The sequence below is a fragment of the Bufo gargarizans genome, chromosome 2 (genome assembly GCF_014858855.1).
Source record: "Bufo gargarizans isolate SCDJY-AF-19 chromosome 2, ASM1485885v1, whole genome shotgun sequence".
Taxonomy (NCBI): domain Eukaryota; kingdom Metazoa; phylum Chordata; class Amphibia; order Anura; family Bufonidae; genus Bufo; species Bufo gargarizans.
This window is the reverse complement of record NC_058081.1, coordinates 143,272,845-143,293,995: the sequence shown is the minus strand read 5'-3', so window position 1 is coordinate 143,293,995 and position 21,151 is coordinate 143,272,845. Positions and strand designations below refer to the sequence as shown.

At 44.4% G+C, this 21,151-nt stretch overlaps 1 protein-coding gene across 13 annotated transcripts in view; it reads right to left on the bottom strand.

The window, feature by feature from the left end:
• PPIP5K1 (diphosphoinositol pentakisphosphate kinase 1) overlaps positions 1-21,151 on the bottom strand; it is a 254,458-nt gene that overhangs the window by 169,751 nt on the left and 63,556 nt on the right. For all 13 annotated transcript variants that reach the window (XR_006387809.1, XR_006387810.1, XM_044279548.1 and 10 more), the window contains exons 5-8: positions 17,539-17,624; positions 17,130-17,284; positions 10,179-10,280; positions 9,932-10,093 (exon numbers count right to left, since the gene is read on the bottom strand). Coding sequence is in view for 11 of the 13 variants with exons in the window: in XM_044279548.1 (XP_044135483.1) it covers positions 9,932-10,093; positions 10,179-10,280; positions 17,130-17,284; positions 17,539-17,624 (505 nt within the window). In the remaining 2 variants the exon portion in view is untranslated. The remainder of the gene's footprint in view (positions 1-9,931; positions 10,094-10,178; positions 10,281-17,129; positions 17,285-17,538; positions 17,625-21,151) is intronic.

The window sequence follows — 21,151 nt, the reverse complement described above, 5'->3', positions numbered from 1 at the left end:
CCTCCTTGCTCACGATGCACGAGCTTGCACAGTTCTTTCCCTGGGGCTGATACCAGCACAGGGAAGGAACACTATGTTGGCACTGCGCATCGCGAGATTAGGGTGATCTGACTTTGTGAGCAAGGAGGAGATTCCTGGTTACAGGCGGTGCTGGGCTCCTTCACAGGCGGTGGCTGGACTCCAGAACAGTTAGTACAGCCCCTTGGTCTCCTTACCAGGCTGATTTACACACATATAAAAATCATTTTTTACACTCAATAAAACCACTCAGAGATATGGGACAGGTATATTGCGGACATGCTAGCGGCGATCTAGCCGTGCATGTCCGCATCTCTATAGGGTAAAGAGAGGTGACAGAATCCCTTTAACCGCCCCCGGACCGCCTAACGCAGATTTGCGTTCCGGAAGCGGCAGCGCTGCGCAGAGTCACGCATATATACGCGTCATCTCGCGAGACCGAGATGACGCGCTTAGCCGGCCCGCGCAAGCGCATCGCGGGCCAGCGAAAGTTCAAAGGGGGTCACGTCACCAGCCTGCCAGCCAATGATAGTTGCTGGCAGGCTGGCGATTTAAAAAAAAAAAACGAATCAGAAGCCAGTTAACACATCATATTAGTAAATATGATGTGTTAAATGGCTTCCCTGCTTCTCTGCTGGTCCTTTTCGTCGGTTGGTCTCAGCAGAGGAGCAGGCTTCACAGTGAGTAGCACCAAACACCACACATAGCCCCAGATCACCCCCCTGCACCCCAATTAACCCCTTGATCACCCCTTCTTGCCCCTGTCAATCACTAGTGAAAGTGAAAAAAGTGATCAGTGTAAACTGTCACTTTTTTTTTCACTGGTATTGACTTAGGTTTTAGGGATAGTTTAGGCCCCTTGGTTAGGTAGTTTAGCGATCAGTTAGCGCCCAGCCCACCGCACCGCAGTCACTTATTCGCTAATCAGCTTTTGTACTTTTATAGTATCTGGAAGTGATCAAAACTGATCACAGTCAGATCTATAATAGTAATAGTGTCACCTTAGTTCGCCCTCCACCCAAAACGCAGTGTTTGCCCGATCAGGCCTGATCGGTCGCCCACGCCCGCCCCGCCGCAGTGACAAAAAATATTTAATTTTTTGATCACTGCACAATCACTTTACACGCGCTGCAGCGATAAAAAAAAAATCTGTTTTGATATTTTTCAGCCGCAGCGGCCTCCGGTACTTCGCTAGCCTCCCATTTGTAAGACAGGCTTGCTTTTTTTCTTGGGTAGTCTCAGGGAATACCCCTAAATTTAGTTGCCCAAATGTCAAACAGGGGGTATTCTTCTGAAGAGGCCTACAGGCTTCTGACCCAGTCGGATGAGGAATGGGAACCCTCATCTGACAAATCTAGCGGGTCAGAATATGAACCTGTAGAAAGCAGTGGCAGTCTGACCCAAAGTTCGGACGAGGAGGTTGAGGTCCCTGATACCACCAGGCGTACCCGGCCCTGTGTCGCTAGACCACAGGTTGTGCAGGATCCGCTTCAATGGCAGCAGAGCGGGGCTGGCGCTGTTGGATTACGTGGTGAGGCATACACCAGCAGCGCAGCCCTCCCTGGACCTAGTACCAGCACTGCCGTACAACATGGTGAAGTGGCGAGCACCAGAAGGGCAGTTGAAGCTGGTACGGTGGCACGTGCAGTAGTTACTCCGTCGCAGCCACTGCACAGACGGGCCCGTAGACCCCCTAGAATCCCTGAGGTGCTGGCAAATCCTGATTGGCAGTCCCCAACTTCAGCCGCACCTGTAGTTTTCCCTTTCACCGCCCAGTCTGGAGTTCGGGTTGAGACAGCTCAGATCGGTTCGGCCCTGGGAATTTTTGAGCTGTTCTTGACTGCGGAGCTCTTGGACTTAGTTGTGGCAGAAACAAATCGGTATGCCACTCAATTTATATCCGCCAACCAGGGAAGCTATTATGCCCAGCCTTTCCGGTGGAAACCAGTCCAAGTTTCCGAAATTAAAATATTTCTGGGCCTTCTCCTCAACATGGGTCTAACCAAAAAGCATGAATTGCGGTCATATTGGTCCACGAACCCAATTCATCACATGCCCATGTTCTCTGCTGCTATGTCCAGGGTACGTTTTGAGGCCATCCTGCGTTTCCTGCACTTTAGCGACAACACTACCTCCCATCCCAGAGGCCACCCAGCTTTTGACCGGCTCCACAAAATTCGGCCCCTCATAGACCACTTCAACCAGAAATTGCAGATTTGTATACCCCTGAGCAAAACATCTGCGTAGACGAGTCCCTTTTACCGGGCGCCTTGGCTTCAAACAATACATCCCAAGCAAGCGCGCCCGGTATGGGGTCAAATTGTATAAGCTCTGTGAAAGGGCCACAGGCTATACCCACACCGACCCTGGAGCCGGTCGGTTGCCCTGACTACCTGGGGAGCAGTGGGAAGACAGTTTGGGACTTGGTGTCACCCTTATTCGGCAAGGGGTACCATCTTTATGTGGACAATTTCTACACAAGTGTGGCCCTCTTCAGGCATTTGTTTCTAGAACAGATTGGCTGCTGTGGCACCGCGCGAACTAGTCGCGAAGGGTTCCCCCAACGGCTCGTTACCACCCGTCTTGCAAGGGGGGAGAGGGCTGCCTTGTGTAACCAAGAACTGCTCGCGGTGAAATGGAGACAAGCGTGACGTTTACATGCTCTCCTCCATTCACGCAGACACGACAATACAAATTGAGCGAGCAACCAGCGTCATTGAAAAGCCCCTCTCAGTCCACGACTATAACCTTCACATGGGAGGGGTGGACTTCAATGACCAGATGTTGTCTCCGTATTTAGTTTCCCGACGCACCAGACGCTGGTATAAGAAGGTGTCTGTATATTTGATTCAATTGGCTCTGTATAATAGTTTTGTTCTCTACAGTAAGGCTGGGTGAACTGGATCCTTCCTCAAATTTCAGGAAGAGATCATCGAGAATCTCCTGTACCCAGGAGGTTCCGTGGCCCCATCCACCAGTGTAGTTAGCCGTCTACACGAGCGACATTTCCCCAATGTCGTTCCTGGTACCTCAACCCAACCGTCACCCCGAAAAAGATGTTGTGTCTGTAGCAGGAGTGGAATAAGGCGTGACACCCGCTATTTCTGTCCTGACTGCCCTGATCACCCTTCCCTATGCTTTGGAGAGTGTTTCCGGAAGTACCATACACAGGTACACTTCGCATAGGGATTGCATCTTAGATGACAGGCACACAGGGCTATTAGGGCCCATTTACACACAGAGCTGCTGCAAACCTCTCCTTTCACCTGGGACAAAGTGCATAATGTACTTCGCCACATCTCTGGGTGATTTGCGCTTTGCACATTGTCCCATGGGGAAGGAGAGGTTTGTCCTACAAAGGTAAAAAAAAAAAAAAAAACACCAGTAAGCAAAAAAGTTAAAGTTCTGTTTCAAAAGTTAAAAAAAGTTTATATGTTCAGTTCTAAAGTTATTATAAAGTTAATAAAATTTATTGCGTTGCGGCCTGTTTTATTTTACCTTCCAGGTGGACCAACCGATCGACTAGCTGCAGCACTGATGTGCATTCTGACAGAAGCATTGCGCTGCTGTCAGATTACACACAAGTCGGTGTATGCGGCACTGCAAGACGAGATTTCTCCTCTGCGGTAAAAGATACGTTTGCCGAGGCATATGCTGAGGAGGTGGCGGTGTTCATCTGCTTTGGCAAACACTTTGTATATAAAAAAATCCCGGCAATGATGTATTCATCCACATCGATTGATGTGAATGGAGAAATCTGGTTTGCCAGGGCATACGAGCTAAGTGGGTATGGATGTTGGGCAGAGCTCCTATATCCTGGCAGACGCCTTTCCCCTCCTTTTTTTGGGGGGGCACAGATTTTTTCATCCACATTGATCGATGCGAATAAAGAAATCTGTGCCGTTCATTTTTTTCTTTCAGCCCAGAGGCTGGGTGAGATAACTTGGTCAAATGCCAACTTTGTATAAAAAAAATGGGAAATGTTGTCTTTTGCCAAGATATTTCTCTCACCCAGCATGGGTATATGTAAAATGACACCCCAAAACACATTCCCCAACTTCTCCTGAGTACGGCGATACCACATGTGTGACACTTTTTTGCAGCCTAGGTGGGCAAAGGGGCAAGGTATTCCGTGAGGGGCATGGCGAGTTCCTAGAATTTTTTATTTTTTGTCACAAGTTAGCAGAAAATGATGATTTTTTATTTTAATTTTTTTCCCTTACAAAGTCTCATATTCCACTAACTTGCGACAAAAAATTCTAGGAACTGGCCGTGCCCCTCACGCAGTACCTTGGGGTGTCTTCTTTCCAAAATGGGGTCACTTGTGGGGTAGTTATACTGCCCTGGCAATTTAGGGGCCCATATGCGTGAGAAGTAGTTTGCAATCAAAATCTGTAAAAAAGTTGGGGAATGTATTTTGGGGTGTCATTTTACATATACCCATGCTGGGTGAGAGAGATATCTCCCATTTTTTTATACAAAGTTGGCATTTGACCAAGATATGTATCTCACCCAGCATGGGTATATGTAAAATGACACCCCAAAACACATTCCCCAACTTCTCCTGAGTACGGCGATACCACATGTGTGACACTTTTTTGCAGCCTAGGTGGGCAAAGGGGCACACATTCCAAAGAGCACCTTTCGGATTTCATCAGTCATTTTTTACAGATTTTGATTTCAAACTTCTTCTCACGCATCTGGGCCCCTAAAATGCCAGGGCAGTATAACTACCCCACAAGTGACCCCATTTTGGAAAGAAGACACCCCAAGGTATTTTGTGATGGGCATAGTGAGTTCATGGAAGTTTTTGTTTTTTGTCACAAGTTAGTGGAATATGAGACTTTGTAAGAAAAAAATTAATAAATAAAAAATCATCATTTTCCGCTAACTTGTGACAAAAAATAAAAAGTTCTATGAACTCACTATGCCCATCAGCGAATACCTTAGGGCATCTACTTTCCGAAATGGGGTCATTTGTGGGGGTTTTCTACTGTCTGGGCATTGTAGAACCTCAGGAAACATGACAGGTGCTCAGAAAGTCAGAGCTGCTTCAAAAAGCGGAAATTCACATTTTTGTACCATAGTTTGTAAACGCTATAAATTTTACCCAAACCATTTTTTATTTTTTTTACCCAAACATTTTTGTTTTATCAAAGACATGTAGAACAATAAATTTAGCGAAAAATGTATATATGGATGTCGGTTTTCTTTGCAAAATTTTACAACTGAAAGTGAAAAATTTCATTTTTTTGGCAAAAAAGTAGTTAAATTTCGATTAATAACAAAAAAAGTAAAAATGTCAGCAGCAATGAAATACCACCAAATGAAAGCTCTATTAGTGAGAAGAAAAGGAGGTAAAATTCATTTGGGTGGTAAGTTGTATGACCGAGCAATAAACTGTGAAAGTAGTGTAGTGCAGAAGTGTAAAAAGTGGCCTGGTCATTAAGGGGGTTTCAGCTAGAGGGGTTGAAGTGGTTAAAGAGCTTTTGGAGTTCTTTTTTTTTACTGATGATCTATTCTCTGGATAGATCATCTGTTTGAGAAGGCAGCGGTGCCCCAGGAGCGCCATGGCCTCCTCTGTTTCCCTCAGGCCCATTGACGTCACAGCTAGTATCGCTGGCCTGGGCGCGGCTAAGCTCCATTCCAGCGATACTAGTTATGAGCCTGCAGTAAACAGTGAGAAGTCCGCGGCGCTCCTAGAGCATTTCTTTGCTTCGATGCTCCCCTTTACCATGCTGCATTGCACTGCACTAGCCTGTGTGTGTTTGAGCTGGTGATGCACTGAGCTTCACATCACTATGCTAGTCGGAGACTTCCTTCCTCCAAAACAGCCTAGCGCAGTGCTATAGACTACCCATTTGTGCTGGTGATGTCACCAGGTTCACTGCTAGGCAGAAGTCTCTGCCTAGTACAGTGATGTGAAGCCAGGTACGTCACCGGCTCAAAACAAACACGGGTTTGCAAATGCTCCGATGCTCCTCTAATATATATAGCAAAAGAATAAAAAAAGCTTATAGCTGGGTTCAGCCCTGAACCTGGAGAACCAATTTAACACACAGCGAGAAACCATATTAAAGCACAAGTGCCATACAACATCATTCCACAGAAAGCAATACATTTTTATTGCATTTAATAGTGCATTGTAAACTACCTTTTTTTTTTTTTTTTGACTGATGCAATAAACACCACCATTGTTGTATGTTGTACAAATCACAGTCCTATAGTTGCTTCATTATTGTTTTTATTGTAATATTTTTAAACAGACTTTGAAACCGCGGATAGAAAATCAGATGTGTTATCGAAATACGATGAATTAAAAAAGGAACTGAAAGAAGGTATGTATTGCTTTTGTTATGTAGGGAGACCTCTAACAAGGTAAAATAGCTAGCAAACTGTGCAGGAATGTTGTCTTGAAGAGTTGTACAAATTGACAGTTCATTTACACGTACAGATGATTCTGCAGATTATTTACAAGAAACCAAACATTTCTGATAACTGCATGATCATCAGCAGAGATGAAGGCAGTATTTACATTCATAAATCGTTTCTTCTATATGGGGATGTCACAGGGCAGTTCACTGTGACAGTTGTGGCCGTGTAGGCTGGCTGCCTTCTCTCTCGCGTACTGGCTGCAGGCCAATTACGCTGTATGCTGGTTGCTTGGGGCTGTGGTCCACTTTTTGTTCACTGTTGCCTGTGTTTGTGTCCTTGAGCCTTGCTAAGTGCAGCACCTTTGCTGCTGGCCCAGAGGGGGTTTTGCCATCAGTTGTGTCACCTGGTAAAGTATTGATGTTTCCTTGCTTTCATGTCAGTCTGCTGTTTTACCATGTTTTGCCTGTATCCTTGTTCACGTCAGTCTGGCAGTGCTTAACTGCTTCTAATCCTGTCCTGTTTATGTTTTACCTTCATGTTCTTTGCCTGGTCATCTTGGTTCTCCAGAGGGAGGACATTTTAGTTCATGTGTGCAGCTCTGACTAGGACCGCTATGTAACAGCATCTTCATAGGGTCTAGTTATCTGTCAGTTCTCTGTCTTGTTGTGCAGCTCTGTCTGTTCATCCATGGACTAACTCTGCATATAGAACAGGCACCTGCTTTTTTGGTTCTGGGTCTTGTCTGGTTCCCGTTCTGTCTTTTCTGAACTGTGTCCTGTGTTCTGGTTGGGTTCCTGTTCTTGTGCCTAGGTTCCAGTCTAGTCTAGTGTTTGTCTGGACCAATGGTGTGTGCACTAATAATATTGATCAGTGTGGGATTAACTACTGGCACCTCCGCAATGCACGGGCACTAACCGTGGGCCAGCCGCATGCGGATCACGACCCCATTCACTTGAATGGGTCCGCGATCCTTCCGTTCCGTTCTTTTTGCGGTGCGGAGGCACGGAACGGAACCCACGGAAGCACTCCATAGTGCTTCCGTAGGGTTCTGTTCCGTGCCTCAGTTCCGGATTTGTGGGCCCATTCAAGTCAATGGGTCTGCATCAGTGATTCGGAATGCACACGGAACAGTGCCTGTGTATTGCGGATACACATATGGCGGTCCGCAATATGGTAACGGGACACCTACGTTTGTGTGCAAGATGCCTGATAGCGTGCATTTACCCTTAGGGTGTTGCTACACATCACATCAGTGCTTCTTCTCAACTACAACAAAAATCAAAAAAACCATAAGGGATATTTACTGCCATTTTACACACAGGTCTTAAAGGGCTTTACATGAGTATGCTAGGTAGAGACTTCCGCCTAGTAGTGAGCCCGGTGATGTCACTGGCACAAATGGGCAGTCTACAGTACTGCCCTAGGCTCTAAAAAAGCCTAGGGCAGCGATGGAAATCGCCCATTTGTGACAGTGAAATCACTGGGCTCACTGCTAGTACGTCACCGGTAGTAAAGAAAAAGACCTTGTCCTGCGCTATGCAATGCAGAGCAAGGGGGAGCTCTGATGCTCAACTTTTACAGGCTATATGAGTGAATACAGGGCTCAGAGCTGAACTCGGACAACTTTTTTACGTTGCAAAAGATAGAGGGACTTTGGTCGAAAAAGAGGGACAGTAGGTAGGCATGATGTATCTCATAACTGGTAAAAAAAAAATTGGCTTATATGATACATAACATGCTTATTATAGGAACTGCACAACAAATTAGAGGAAGCTATACAGCAAAAACAGCATGACTAGACAGTTTTCAAAACTACCAGAAAATTTTTGATTCCTGCTGATATGGCACTGCATACACACTTGAGAGAGGAAATCAATGTATAAGCCATGTAAGATAGCGGAGGGAGAGCACATTTACAATAAGATAAGCTGGTTTGCAGATCTGTGAATCTGGCAAGTCTCCTCATCAGCTACTCCAGAACAGGCCCACACTTGCTCCTGCCTGTATTTGCTGGGAGAGCTGGACCATGCCTAACCACAGTGGACTAGTGAGACCCCTAGTGGGCATATCTATGTTTGGCTGGATACCGACAAATAATTTCAATAAAGTGATTTACAGATCTGATAATTAGACCCCTTCCTAAGAAATAAGAATACATTATTGTATTGTACAGTGACTCAAGACAACAGAAAACAAAATAGCCTTCAGTCACCTGGAAATAGATGAAGATACAGTAAATGAGTGCTGCCCTTACTATAGTGCTGCCTATGTACTCTTTAATAGAATAAAAAAGGACTACTTGCAGTACTCTGTCATCTGTTTTATGTAAAAAAATAAAATCTAAGCTTTTTTTTTCCTTGACACTGCATGAGAGTCAGGCAATCCACCAGTAAGCCACAGGTCTACCTATTGTTAGGTAGTGATTTTCTCTAGCTATGTGATTCAGAAGACAAATACACAGTAAACCTAAAAGTCATTGCGACACTGACTAGTCAGGAGAGTCAGACATTAGGGTCACACATCACTTGAATTTGTCTCTTTTCTAGGGCTCAATAAAATGTAAAAAAAAAACTTTAAGACTAATAGAGGTTTTGAACCCAAGAACACTGCATGTGAGGCAACCGTCTAAACCACTGAGCTAATGGTTTAAACAGCAACCTGAAGGATTTTCTTCATCTATGTGATTCAGCATATTAAAAGTATATTGAACCTAAAAGTCATTGCGATGCTGACTAGTCAGGAGAGTCAGACATCAGGGTCACACATCACTTGAATTTGTCTCTTACCTAATGTTTAAAAACATTAACTTGTCATTTTAAGGTTTCTATTGGGTCCTGAACCCAATATTCTCAGACCTTTTTATTCTCCATCCTGTGTCAATAGAGAATCAGATCAAATAACACAGGTGAAGATAAGAAGGGAGGGGATAACTCACTATAGTTTACATCATGTACCCTTCTAAGGCTACTTTCACACTTGCGTTCAGAGCGGATCCGTCTGAGACGGATCCGCTCATATAATGCAGACGGTGGATCCGTTCAGAACGGATCAGTCTGCATTATATTGTAAAAAAATGTCTAAGTGTCAAAGTAGCCTCAGACGGATCCGTCCAGTCTTTACATTGAAAGTCAATGGGGGACGGATCCGTTTGAAAATTGAGCCATAGTGTGTCATCTTCAAACGGATCCGTCCCCATTGACTTACATTGTAAGTCTGGACGGATCCGTTTGCCTCCGCACGGCCAGGCGGACACCCGAACGCTGCAAGCAGCGTTCAGGTGTCCGCCTGCTGAGCGGAGCGGAGGCTGAACGCTGCCAGAGTGATGCATTCTGAGCGGATCCGCATCCACTCAGAATGCATTAGGGCTGGACGGAAGCGTTCGGGGCCGCTTGTGAGAGCCTTTGAACGGAACTCACAAGTGGAGACCCGAACGCTAGTGTGAAAGTAGCCTAACAGGTCAGAGAATAAAAAGTTGTGTGGAAGTGCTACTTTATGTCATCACATTTCTTAAAAACATAACTGGAAATACTGCACTTACCTTAAAAGCCAAGCATACTTTACGAGCAACCAGTTTTTCCATGGCAGTCAACATGACCGGATAACGGATTTCCTTCCCCTCACTGTCACGCTCCACTTTTCCATCCAAAGCTGGGGACTTGCGGGCCTCCGCATGGGCGTAATCTGGACCAACAGTATATACCTAAACGACATGTAAAGATCAACAACGTTAGGTTTTTCCTGACTGTCAGCATTCCAATAAGCAAGATACATGCATCACTTCATACCTTAACATCAGTCCCATCAGTTGGCATGAATTCTTCATAAATATAAGATCCGGTCTTCCTAACACTGCTCTCTGGAGAATAAACACTGCTGCGACTGCCAATCTGTAATGAAAAGCAACAATGTAAAACCCATACAAAATATCACAGACCTAGTACACATCGGTGTTGGAGGCTCTGCCAAGAGTTGCAGATTTTGGTAAAAATGCTATGCTATTTTATGAGTTAAAATGTCAGGTCCCACAAATGGAAGTCTGATGGACCTCATTATAGTCGATGGGGTCCATTGGGCGCTGTTTCTGTAAGTCATGCAACAGATCAGGCAATCTGTATTGATGTGGGGTGAAATCAAGGTCCAACTCTGCAAGATTACTTTAACTTTAAAAAGGGGAAGTCTGTCTTATGTAAATAAAGCAAATACACTGCACAATGAAGAGTCATTTTTTTTTATAAACTCTGTTTGATTCCATTCCATTTGTAAAGGGTTTTTTCCTGAAAACAATGGGGTCAAAGATAATTAAAAATCTCGGACAACCACTACAATGTGTTAAATAAAAAATCATATACTCATCCCTTAATACAGCACTCCTCAGGCCCTCTTGCCGCTATTTGTTTTCAAACAGTATGGGTGACGTGGCTGGATATGGCACATGGCCGCTGCAACCAATCACTGTCCTCAGCAGCCTACAGCAAGACTGAGGACAGCGATTGGCTGCAGCGGACAGATGCTGAATCCTGTCATGTCACTGTTCATCACTGAGTACTTAAGACATATTTTTCAGACTATAAGACAAACCTGAAAATAAGATGCCCCCCAGGTTTAGACTATAGGAAATTAGAAAATAAATATTTTCTTCTACTTAAAACTTCCCTGGTCGGGACATGGAAACTTAACCCGTTTTTGTTGCAGCTGGTAGATGGGGAGAATGGCATGGTGGAAGAATTGAAAGAGTTCTTTGCGCAAAATGCTGGGTCGGCGAGTGTGGGCGTGGTGTGGGATACTTGCAAAGCGTATGCTAGATTTAGAGGCCTTTACATTCAGAAGATTAGCAGACACAAAACTAAATCTCGTGAAGCCCTGAAAAAGCTGCAAGCTTTAGTAGTGGAGGCGGAGGAACGGTTTGTAAATACACCTGACAGGGCAAGTGAAGACTCCCTTATAGCAGCTCAGGCGGGGTTGAAGCAGCATATATTGCAAACGGCGGACAATCGCAGGTTTTTTGTAAAACAAAAGTATTTTGAGGCGGGGGAAAGTTCGGGTAAGTTACTGGCAAGGGTAATTAGACCCCAGGAGGGACCGTCCAAAATATTGTCGATCCAGAGGATGGATGGTTCTCTCTTGCCACGTCAGAAGAGGAGATTCTGTCAGTTTTCCACAACTATTATGAATCCCTGCATAGAACTAAATTACAGGTGGATTCTACAAATATAGCTGAATATCTTACAGAGATTGAGATCCCGAGACTATCAGTGACAAGTGTAGCATGGTTAGAAGGTCCTTTAACACTTAAGGAGTTGGAATTAGCCCTACAGTCATTTCCCAATGAGAAAAGCGCCAGGTATTGATGGACTACCGATATAATTTTTTAAAAAGTATAGTAATGTCCTTATGCCCCAATTACTGTCAGTTTTTAATGATTCCTTTCAATCAGGGAATCTTCCTGCTTCTATGAAAGAGGCTATTGTAGTGGTCCTGCCCAAACCTGGTAAGGATCTCAGATCCCCTGACTCGTACAGACCAATTTCACTGCTGACCTCTGATATTAAGATTCTGGCGAAAGTTTTAGCTATTCGTCTACAGTCTGTCATTTCCACTATTATTCATAGTGATCAGGCGGGTTTCATGCCTGTCAAATCTACTTCGGTGAATCTTAGACGCCTTTTTCTTAATACTCAGAGAAGAGTTGAGTCTGTCAGAGGTCATGCCATTCTTTCATTGGACGCGGCTAAAGCCTTTGATAGCGTTGAATGGAGCTATCTTTGGGAGGTGTTGCGGGTCATGGGATTTGGGAGGACCTTTATCTCCTAGGTTCAATTGTTATACAACGGCCCCTCGGCTAGGATACGGGCGAATGGGGGAACATCGGAGTCATTCAGATTGGGAAGAGGGACACGTCAGGGATGCCCACTTTCCCCCCTTCTGTTTGCTATTGCAATTGAGCCACTGGCCTGCCTGTTGCGTTCATCTGATAAGATTGTAGGGTATCCCTGTGGGTCTTGGGACAAGTCCTGTCATGGCACTTATACGGGAATTTGGTGACAGGTCTGGGCTCCATATCAACTGGGACAAGTCCATTCTCTTGCCGCTAGATGATTCTGCTGTGACTCTCGTCCCCAAATCCTGTCCATTGCAAATTGCGCATCAGGTCAAGTATCTGGGGATAATAGTTACAGCGAATCCTAACAGTTATATTAAACTTAATATAGAGCTGCTCTTAATCACAAGGTTGGATAAAATTAAGGCGTGGTGCAAGTTGCTGCTATCTGAAATCGGGAGGAGTAACCTTCTTAAAATGATTCTCATGCCTAAGCTCGAGTATCTATTACATAACTCCCCGGTATGGATTCCTCGCAGGATATTCATAAAAATTGATAGGTTATTTAGGGATCTGATTTGACGCCATAAAAAAGCACAGATTAGACTGGACACTCAGCAGAGAGGAATAGAGGAGGGAGGGCTAGCAGTACCGAATGCATGGCTTTATTACATTTTGGCGCAGTTGCAATAGTTGAGGGGATGGGGGAGGACTCCTGGAGATATTGCCTCAGCCAGATTGGTGGCACACATTATTGGTCACGATTCTCCGGTGGTTTTGTTGAAGAATAGTGGAATTGTTGGTAAGCTGTCGGGACATCCCACACTTTCCATGATACACAAAGTTTGGCAGACATGTCGGGCGTTGTTATCAGTGAAAGGGTTTACGCGGTTCTCCCCTATCTGGAGGAATCCGCATCTTCCTGAACTTTTTCAATTGGATGGCTTTTCACCCTGGGAGCGTAAAGGAGTGAGGTATCTACGTCAACTACAGAGTGCTGATGGTTTTAAGTCCTTTGAAAAGTTGAGAACTGAATTCGGTCTCCCACACATGGCCTTCTATCAATTTCTGCAATTACGGCATGCCTTTCAGACACAGGCTAAATCTGTATCATTGAAATGCACTACGGTTCCGTTGTTTCAGCAACTTCTTACTAATAGTTCCTCGAGCGGTCTAATATCTTTTACCTACAGGAACTTATATGTGAAGTCGATGAAACAAGGGGTTTTAGCAGTTAAATCTAAATGGGAAAGCGAGGTTGGGCCGATTTCAGAAGAGCAGTGGAAGTCTCTCTTAGCGATCACTCCACAATTGTCAGTTTGTGAGGGGCAGCGTATGTCCCAGTTGTTTTTATTGCACCGGGTGTATAGGACGCCAGAGTTTTTGTGCTGGATTGGTGTTCGGGAGGATGCGGATTGTCCTAGATGTGGCATGAGCCCTGCTTCCTTGTTGAACATGTTCTGGGATTGTGCGGAGCTCCGGAATTTCTGGTCCTCGGTTCTGGTCTTAATAAAAGGTGCATTTAATATCACGATTCCGCCTGGTCCGAGAACGTGTATAGTAGGAATATTAGACGTCAAAAATCGTTATCATCGTCTGGCAGTGCAGCGTCTGCTATTCCAGGCTAGGAAACTAATAGCCAGATTCTGGCTTAGACCTCAACCACCGTCTAGGGGAGAATTCCTCAGTAGGATGTCAGAAATAATACACTTAGAAAAAGGTGTATATGTCAAAAGACAATGTGTAACGAAGTTTAACAAAATATGGGATAATTGGGAGAAATTTAGGGTACAGTGCCTGGATTAGCCTCTCTTCTTAGTTGGATTATGGGAAGGTAGTGACATTGCCCCAGTTTTTGTGTGCGTTCTTTTTCCTTGCGCTTAATTAGCTATAGATGCACGATGTATGAAAGTGTTCAGTCCTACGTAGGATGGGTGTAAAGTGGAATGTTAAACAGATAGGAGAAGTACACTACTGGCTATGCTTTGGATATATTAATAAGATAACCGATGTTGGAGTTCTGGATTCGTTCCATCGCTCGGGTAAAGGGGGGGGGGGGGGGGGGAGTGGGTTTTAGTTGGGTAGGGAGGGTTGGTCCCATGTTCTTTAATTATAATGGATGGAAATGTGGTTTGTACATGGTATACTGTGTAACTAGATTACTTGATCTTATGTGTATCTTAGGATATGCCGGCTGTCATATTGTATACTCATGGAAGTAATTCTTTGGCCGATCATGTAATGCTATCATTCTATTGCTATCAACTGTTGCATGTATTCTTGGTATTTTTGTGATTTTCAAAAAATGTCAAATAAAAATTATCTGAAAAAAAATAAATTCCCTGGTAGTTTAATAAAGTGGAGGGGTCAATGTCACAAACTTTAATAGTCTAGGGTAGATGACGTCATCTTACGACTATTAAAAAAAACAGCAATGGTGCGTGTGGTCACAGGATAGTAGTATAAACATTACAATAAACATCACAATTCAGTGTACAGTACCCACTGTAGTTCTATTCTTCTTAGAGGTCTGACTCCTCCTACTGGTGACATCATAGGCCCTTTAGCTACACTAAATATATTTATTTCCCTGCTACCTGGATTCTCATTGTATAAGCGCTCTGCCAGGTCCTTAAGGAAACAGTCAGGGAGGTCTGGCACTGCTGTAGCAACCTGACTGCAGACTATTAGACACAGGCAATTACCTGCTGTGTGTCTATCAGCTATATCCTCCTCCTCCTCTCACTTTCTAAAACTCAACAGGATAAAACAGACTTTATCATCCTTGCCCCATGTCATTCAGCCCCCCCTTCCCCTATCCCCAGACTTTTCAATAACAGTTAATAGCACCATACATTCTCCAGTCTCACAATTCTGCCGCCTTGGGATTTGACATTTGATTCTGCTTTGTCCTTCATACCACTCCAAGGCATTAACATCTTCTGCCACCTCCAACTGAAAAATATATCTAGTATCTACTTGTTCTTCAACCATGAGTCAACTAAGGCTACTTTAACACTCGCGTTTTGGGTGGATCCGTTACAATAATACAACCGCATGCATGCGTCATAGCCAAGACGGATCAGTCATGAACTCTATTGAAAGTCAATGGGAGATGGATCCGTTTACTATCGTGCCAGATTAAGTCAGAGAAAACGGATCGGTCCCCATTGACTTACATTGTGTGCCAGGACGGATCCGTTTGGCTCAGTTTAATCAAGTGGACAGCAAAACGCTGCAGGCAGCGTTTTGGTGTCCACTTCAAGAGCGGAATGGAGACTAATCAGAGGCAAACTGATGCATTCTGAGCGGATCCTTTTCCATTCAGAATGCATTAGGGCAAAACTGATCTGTTCTGGACGGGTTGTGAGAGCCCTAGACGGCTCTCACAAACAAAAAGCCAAAACGCGAGTGTGAAAGTAGCCTAAAATGCTAGTACATGCTCTCATCATCACCTGCCTAGACTACTGCAACATCCTCCTCAGTGACATTCAATCTAACACTCTTCTGTCTCTCCAATCCATCCTTAACTCAGCTGCCCATTTAATCCCCCTCTCCCCTTGTTTCTCCTCCACCTCTCTCCTCTGCCAATTCCTTCACTGGCTCCCCATTGCCCAGTGAACTCAGTCCAAAATACTATCAATAAGATGCAAGGCCATCCACAAACTGCCCACTCCTTACATCACTGACCAACTCTCCAGATAAAACCTCCAATCCTCACAAGACCTCCTTCTTTGTTCTCCTGCTTATCATACAATTATCTATAACATATCAAGTACATCCCCCTTACTTTGAAACTCAAAGATCACCTCTACAGGAAAGCCTACAATCTACAATAACCTGCTGCCACTACAGAGCCATGTGAGCAGGTTCCACCCTCACCTACTGTTCCCTTCCCCTTTCCTTGTACACCCTCAGGGGCAGGATTTGCTCACCCTCTGTACCTGTCGCTAACGCTGGGTTCACACCTGAGCCTTTGCGATAAAGCGCTCTGTATGCGCGATTGTACCGGCGTTTGCAATCGCGCATACAGAGACAAGCGAACGCCCGTTGTCGCGCGTTCCCGAAAGTCTATGTACGGGAATGCGCGACAAGACGCCCCAAAGAAGCTCATGTACTTCTTGGGGCGTCGGGCGTTTTACAGAGCGATCGTACGCGCTGTAAAACGCCCAGGTGAGAACCATGCCGATAGGGAAGCATTGGTTTCTCCTTGTTGAGCGTTTTACAGCGCGTAGGAACGCTCTGTAAAACGCTCAGGTGTGAACCCAGCCTAAAGCTGCATTTACACAGCCCGAGGAGCAGCAGATTGTTGGGAACGAAATGTTCCTTCCCGACAGTCAGACAGTCAGCGTCTCGTTAAGTGGAGGTGAAGAGCTGAATTTACATGCATCGATCACCTCCACAGTATGAGGATAAGCAATCGCTACTGCTATAGCTTGTCTGCATACAAAATTATTGCTGCTGGGCAGCAAAGTGCTGTTTTGACTGTATGATCTGGTGCCCAGGAACGATGATTGAGGTGTCTGCACCTTTAATCACTTCAACCGATGAATGAGCTCGTTCATCGGGTGATCTGCAGCACCTTTAGATGGACTTTGTAGGAACATCCATTCCCGATAATCGACCTAATATTCGTGCCATGGAAATCCAGCATTAGTCAGTCAATGCTGTTTGTACGTGTTTTTGTTTTATACTATGCATGTAAACCCGAATAATATGTACACTGCCCTGAAATTTAAAATATAAATGATAATAAGGTATAACAAGGATGGAAAGTAATGCTAGTGCAGGCAAATGCAGAAGATGTAGACAAGCTGGATTTGTTCCAGTTTATTGCAGTATGTGAAATTTTTTTACACGATAAAACATCATCTAGGAAACCACAGTCTCTGCAACTTTTACATTTCCAACTCCATACCTTCCTGAAGAGTCTCTGGCTGCCACCTCCTGCCGATGTTGGGTAATAGATATATACATTGTGATCTTCAGCACTAACTGGCTTCTCTACAAAGGGTTTAGGGAAGATCTCTCCATTTACTTCTACCTGGTCTTCACCTTCCACTAGGTTACATTCTGTGAATAAAGCCTCCAATTAATATTTATTTCTTTACACAAGAGGGAAGAGGCATCAATACTGGCGTGCAGTCCAATCTGTGCAAGTCATTTCTCCAGTGCCACATGACCATAACAGGGAGCACACCCCATCGATGAACACAATGTGGGAGTTTGAACCTAGTAGTTTTTCTGCAATTGTTCCCACTTAAAAAATGTTAGCATTTAGCTAATGTTAGCAGCGGCCATATATGTGATGTGAAATGTAAACTCACCATCTGGTTTGTCAGGATCTCTGTTAAGTACAGCATATCGAGGAAGATCTATTCCTTCCTGCTGCAAAATGCGATATACTTCCCTCCTAAAGGAAGAAAAAGAGACAAAAAATAGTTTGACATTAGACTGCAAAGAATGGGTGCTTCACTTCAGTGGTCAGTACTTCAATATTCTGTCTGTACTTAAAATATAAGGAAAACAAAGTTTAAGGGCCTTTTACATGTTTGTTGGTGGGTGACATCTTTTATGAGGTCACAAAAATGGATTGTCGACAGGACATAATGTAAAATGCATTAGAGGAGGGGGGTACAAGTGATCACATTAATGATAGCTTGCTCAGCCCCTCACAATCACAACAATCATAGACAGCAAGAATGAAAGCAAGAACTTGTTATGGGCAAAAAATCTTTATTTAACAGAGTGTGTGATAGGCAGAAAGACTTCCAATGTAAAAAGACTTGGGTTCAAATTTCTGAATTGGCTGCAATGTAGTGAATGCACCATGCATCATACACTCAGTAATTTAACCACTTCAACCCCCCTAGCTGAAACGCCCTTAATGACCAGGCCACTTTTTACAATTCTGCACTACACTACTTTCACCGTTTATTGCTCGGTCATGCAACTTACCACCCAAATGAATTTTGCCTCCTTTTCTTCTCACTAATAGAGCTTTCATTTGGTGGTATTTCATTGCTGCTGACATTTTTACTTTTTTTGTTATTAATCGAAATTTAATGATTTTTTTGCAAAAAAAAAGGCATTTTTCACTTTCCGTTGTAAAATTTTGCAAACAAAACGACATCCATATATAAATTTTTCGCAAAATTTATTGTTCTACATGTCTCTGATAAAAAAAAAAAAACTTATAGCGTTTACAAACTATGGTACAAAAATGTGAATTTCCGCTTTTTGAAGCAGCGCTGACTTTCTGAGCACCTGTCATGTTTCCTGAGGTTCTACAATGCCCAGACAGTAGAAAACCCCCACAAATGACCCCATTTCGGAAAGTAGACACCCTAAGGTATTCGCTGATGGGCATAGTGAGTTCATAGAACTTTTTATTTTTTGTCACAAGTTAGCGGAAAATGATGATTTTTTTTCTTTTTTTTTTTCTTAACAAAGTCTCATATTCCACTAACTTGTGACAAAAAAAAAAAAAACTTCCATGAACTCACTATGCCCATCATGAAATACCTTGGGGTGTCTTCTTTCCAAAATGGGGTCACTTGTGGGGTAGTTATACTGCCCTGGCATTTTAGGGGCCCAGATGCGTGAGAAGTAGTTTGAAATCAAAATCTGTAAAAAATGACCGGTAAAATCCGAAAGGTGCTCTTTGGAATGTGGGCCCCTTTGCCCACCTAGGCTGCAAAAAAGTGTCACACATGTGGTATCGCCATACTCAGAAGAAGTTGGGGAATGTGTTTTGGGGTGTCATTTTACATATACCCATGCTGGGTGAGAGAAATATCTTGGCAAAAGACAACTTTTCCCATTTTTTTATACAAAGTTGGCATTTGACCAAGATATTTCTCTCACCCAGCATGGGTATATGTAAAATGATACCCCAAAACACATTCCCCAACTTCTCCTGAGTACGGCGATACCACATGTGTGACACTTTTCTGCAGCCTAGATGCGCAAAGCGGCCCAAATTCCTTTTAGGGGGGCTTTTTTAGACATTTGGATCCCAGACTTCTTCTCACGCTTTAGGGCCCCTAAAATGCCAGGGCAGTATAAATACCCCACATGTGACATTTTGGAAAGAAGACACCCCAAGGTATTCAATGAGGGGCATGGTGAGTTCATAGAATTTTTTTTTTTTTTGGCACAAGTTAGCGGAAATTGATTTTATTTTTTTTGTATTTTCTCACAAAGTCTCCCTTTCCGCTAACTTGGGACAAAAATTTCAATCTTTCATGGACTCAATATGCCACTCACGGAATACCTTGGGGTGTCTTCTTTCCGAAATGGGGTCACATGTGGGGTATTTATACTGCCCTGGCATTTTAGGGGCCCTAAAGTGTGAGAAGAAGTCTGGAATATAAATGTCTAAAAAATTTTACGCATTTGGATTCTGTGAGGGGTATGGCGAGTTCATGTGAGATTTTATTTTTTGACACAAGTTAGTGGAATATGAGACTTTGTAAGAAAAAAAAACAAAAAACAATTTCCGCTAACTTGGGCCAAAAAAAATTCTGAATGGAGCCTTACAGGGGGGTGATCAATGACAGGGGGATGATCACCTATATAGACTCCCTGATCACCCCCCCTGTCATTGATCACCCCCCCTGTCATTGATCACCCCCCCCGTAAGGCTCCATTCAGACGTCCGTATGATTTTTACGGATCCACGGATACATGGATCGGATCTGCAAAACACATACGGACGTCTGAATGGAGCCTTACAGGGGGTGATCAATGACGGGGGGGTGGTCACCCATATAGACTCCCTGATCACCCCCCTGTCATTGATCAATGCGTGGATCCGCAAAACACATATGGACGTCTGAATGGAGCCTGACAGGGGGGTGATCAATGACAGGGGGTGATCAGGGAGTGTATATGAGGTGATCACCCCCCTGTCATTGATCACACCCCTGTAAGGCTCCATTCAGACGTCCGTATGTGTTTTGCGGATCCGATCTGTGCATCCGTAAAAATCATACGGACGTCTGAATGGAGCCTTACAGGGGGGTGTTCAATGACAGGGGGGTGATCAGGGAGTCTATATGGGGTGATCAGGGGTAATAAGGGGTTAATAAGTGACAGGGGGGGGGTGTAGTGTAGTGGTGTTTGGTGCTACTTATTACTGAGCTGCCTGTGTCCTCTGGTGGTCGATCCAAACAAAAGGGACCACCAGAGGACCAGGTAGCAGGTATATTAGACGCTGTTATCAAAACAGCGTCTAATATACCTGTTAGGGGTTTAAAAAATCGCATCTCCAGCCTGCCAGCGAACGATCGCCGCTGGCAGGCTGGAGATCCACTCGCTTACCTTCCGTTCCTGTGAACGCGCGCGCCTGTGTGCACGCGTTCACAGGAAATCTCGGCTATCGCGAGAGGATGCGTATATGCGTCCACCCAGAAGAGCAGGGCCGCCGCCAGGACGCAATCCTGCGTACGGCGGTCCTGAGGCAGTTATAGGGGTTGTCCCATGAAAAAAAATATTCTACAGTTTTCAAACCACCACCTGGACCTGAACACTTTTGTAATTGCATGTAATTAAAAATTTAGTATAGTCAGTGAGCTATTCAATAAAAAGTATCTATATAGCGCCACCTGCAGTTTGTTGTTTTTCTTATTTCTTGGTCCCGCTCACTGAGAAGGCCGCACATGCTGTTTCATCCTTTAACAGCCTCCTGAGCTGTGATAGGGAGAGCTGAGACACGCCCCCTAAGCTGTAGCAGAAAAGACACTCCCCTTGAGCTTTGATAGGGAGAGCCGGGCCACGCCCACTTAGCTGCAGCAGAAAAGACACTCCCCTTGAGCTGTCAGCTTGCTATAAATCTAGCAATGATTGGGGAGATCTCTGCATCCATGTGAGGTACAGGGCTGGTTGTAGATTTGTTATAAAGAGGTTGCAGTGTACTATATGTTGTCTGATTTAAAT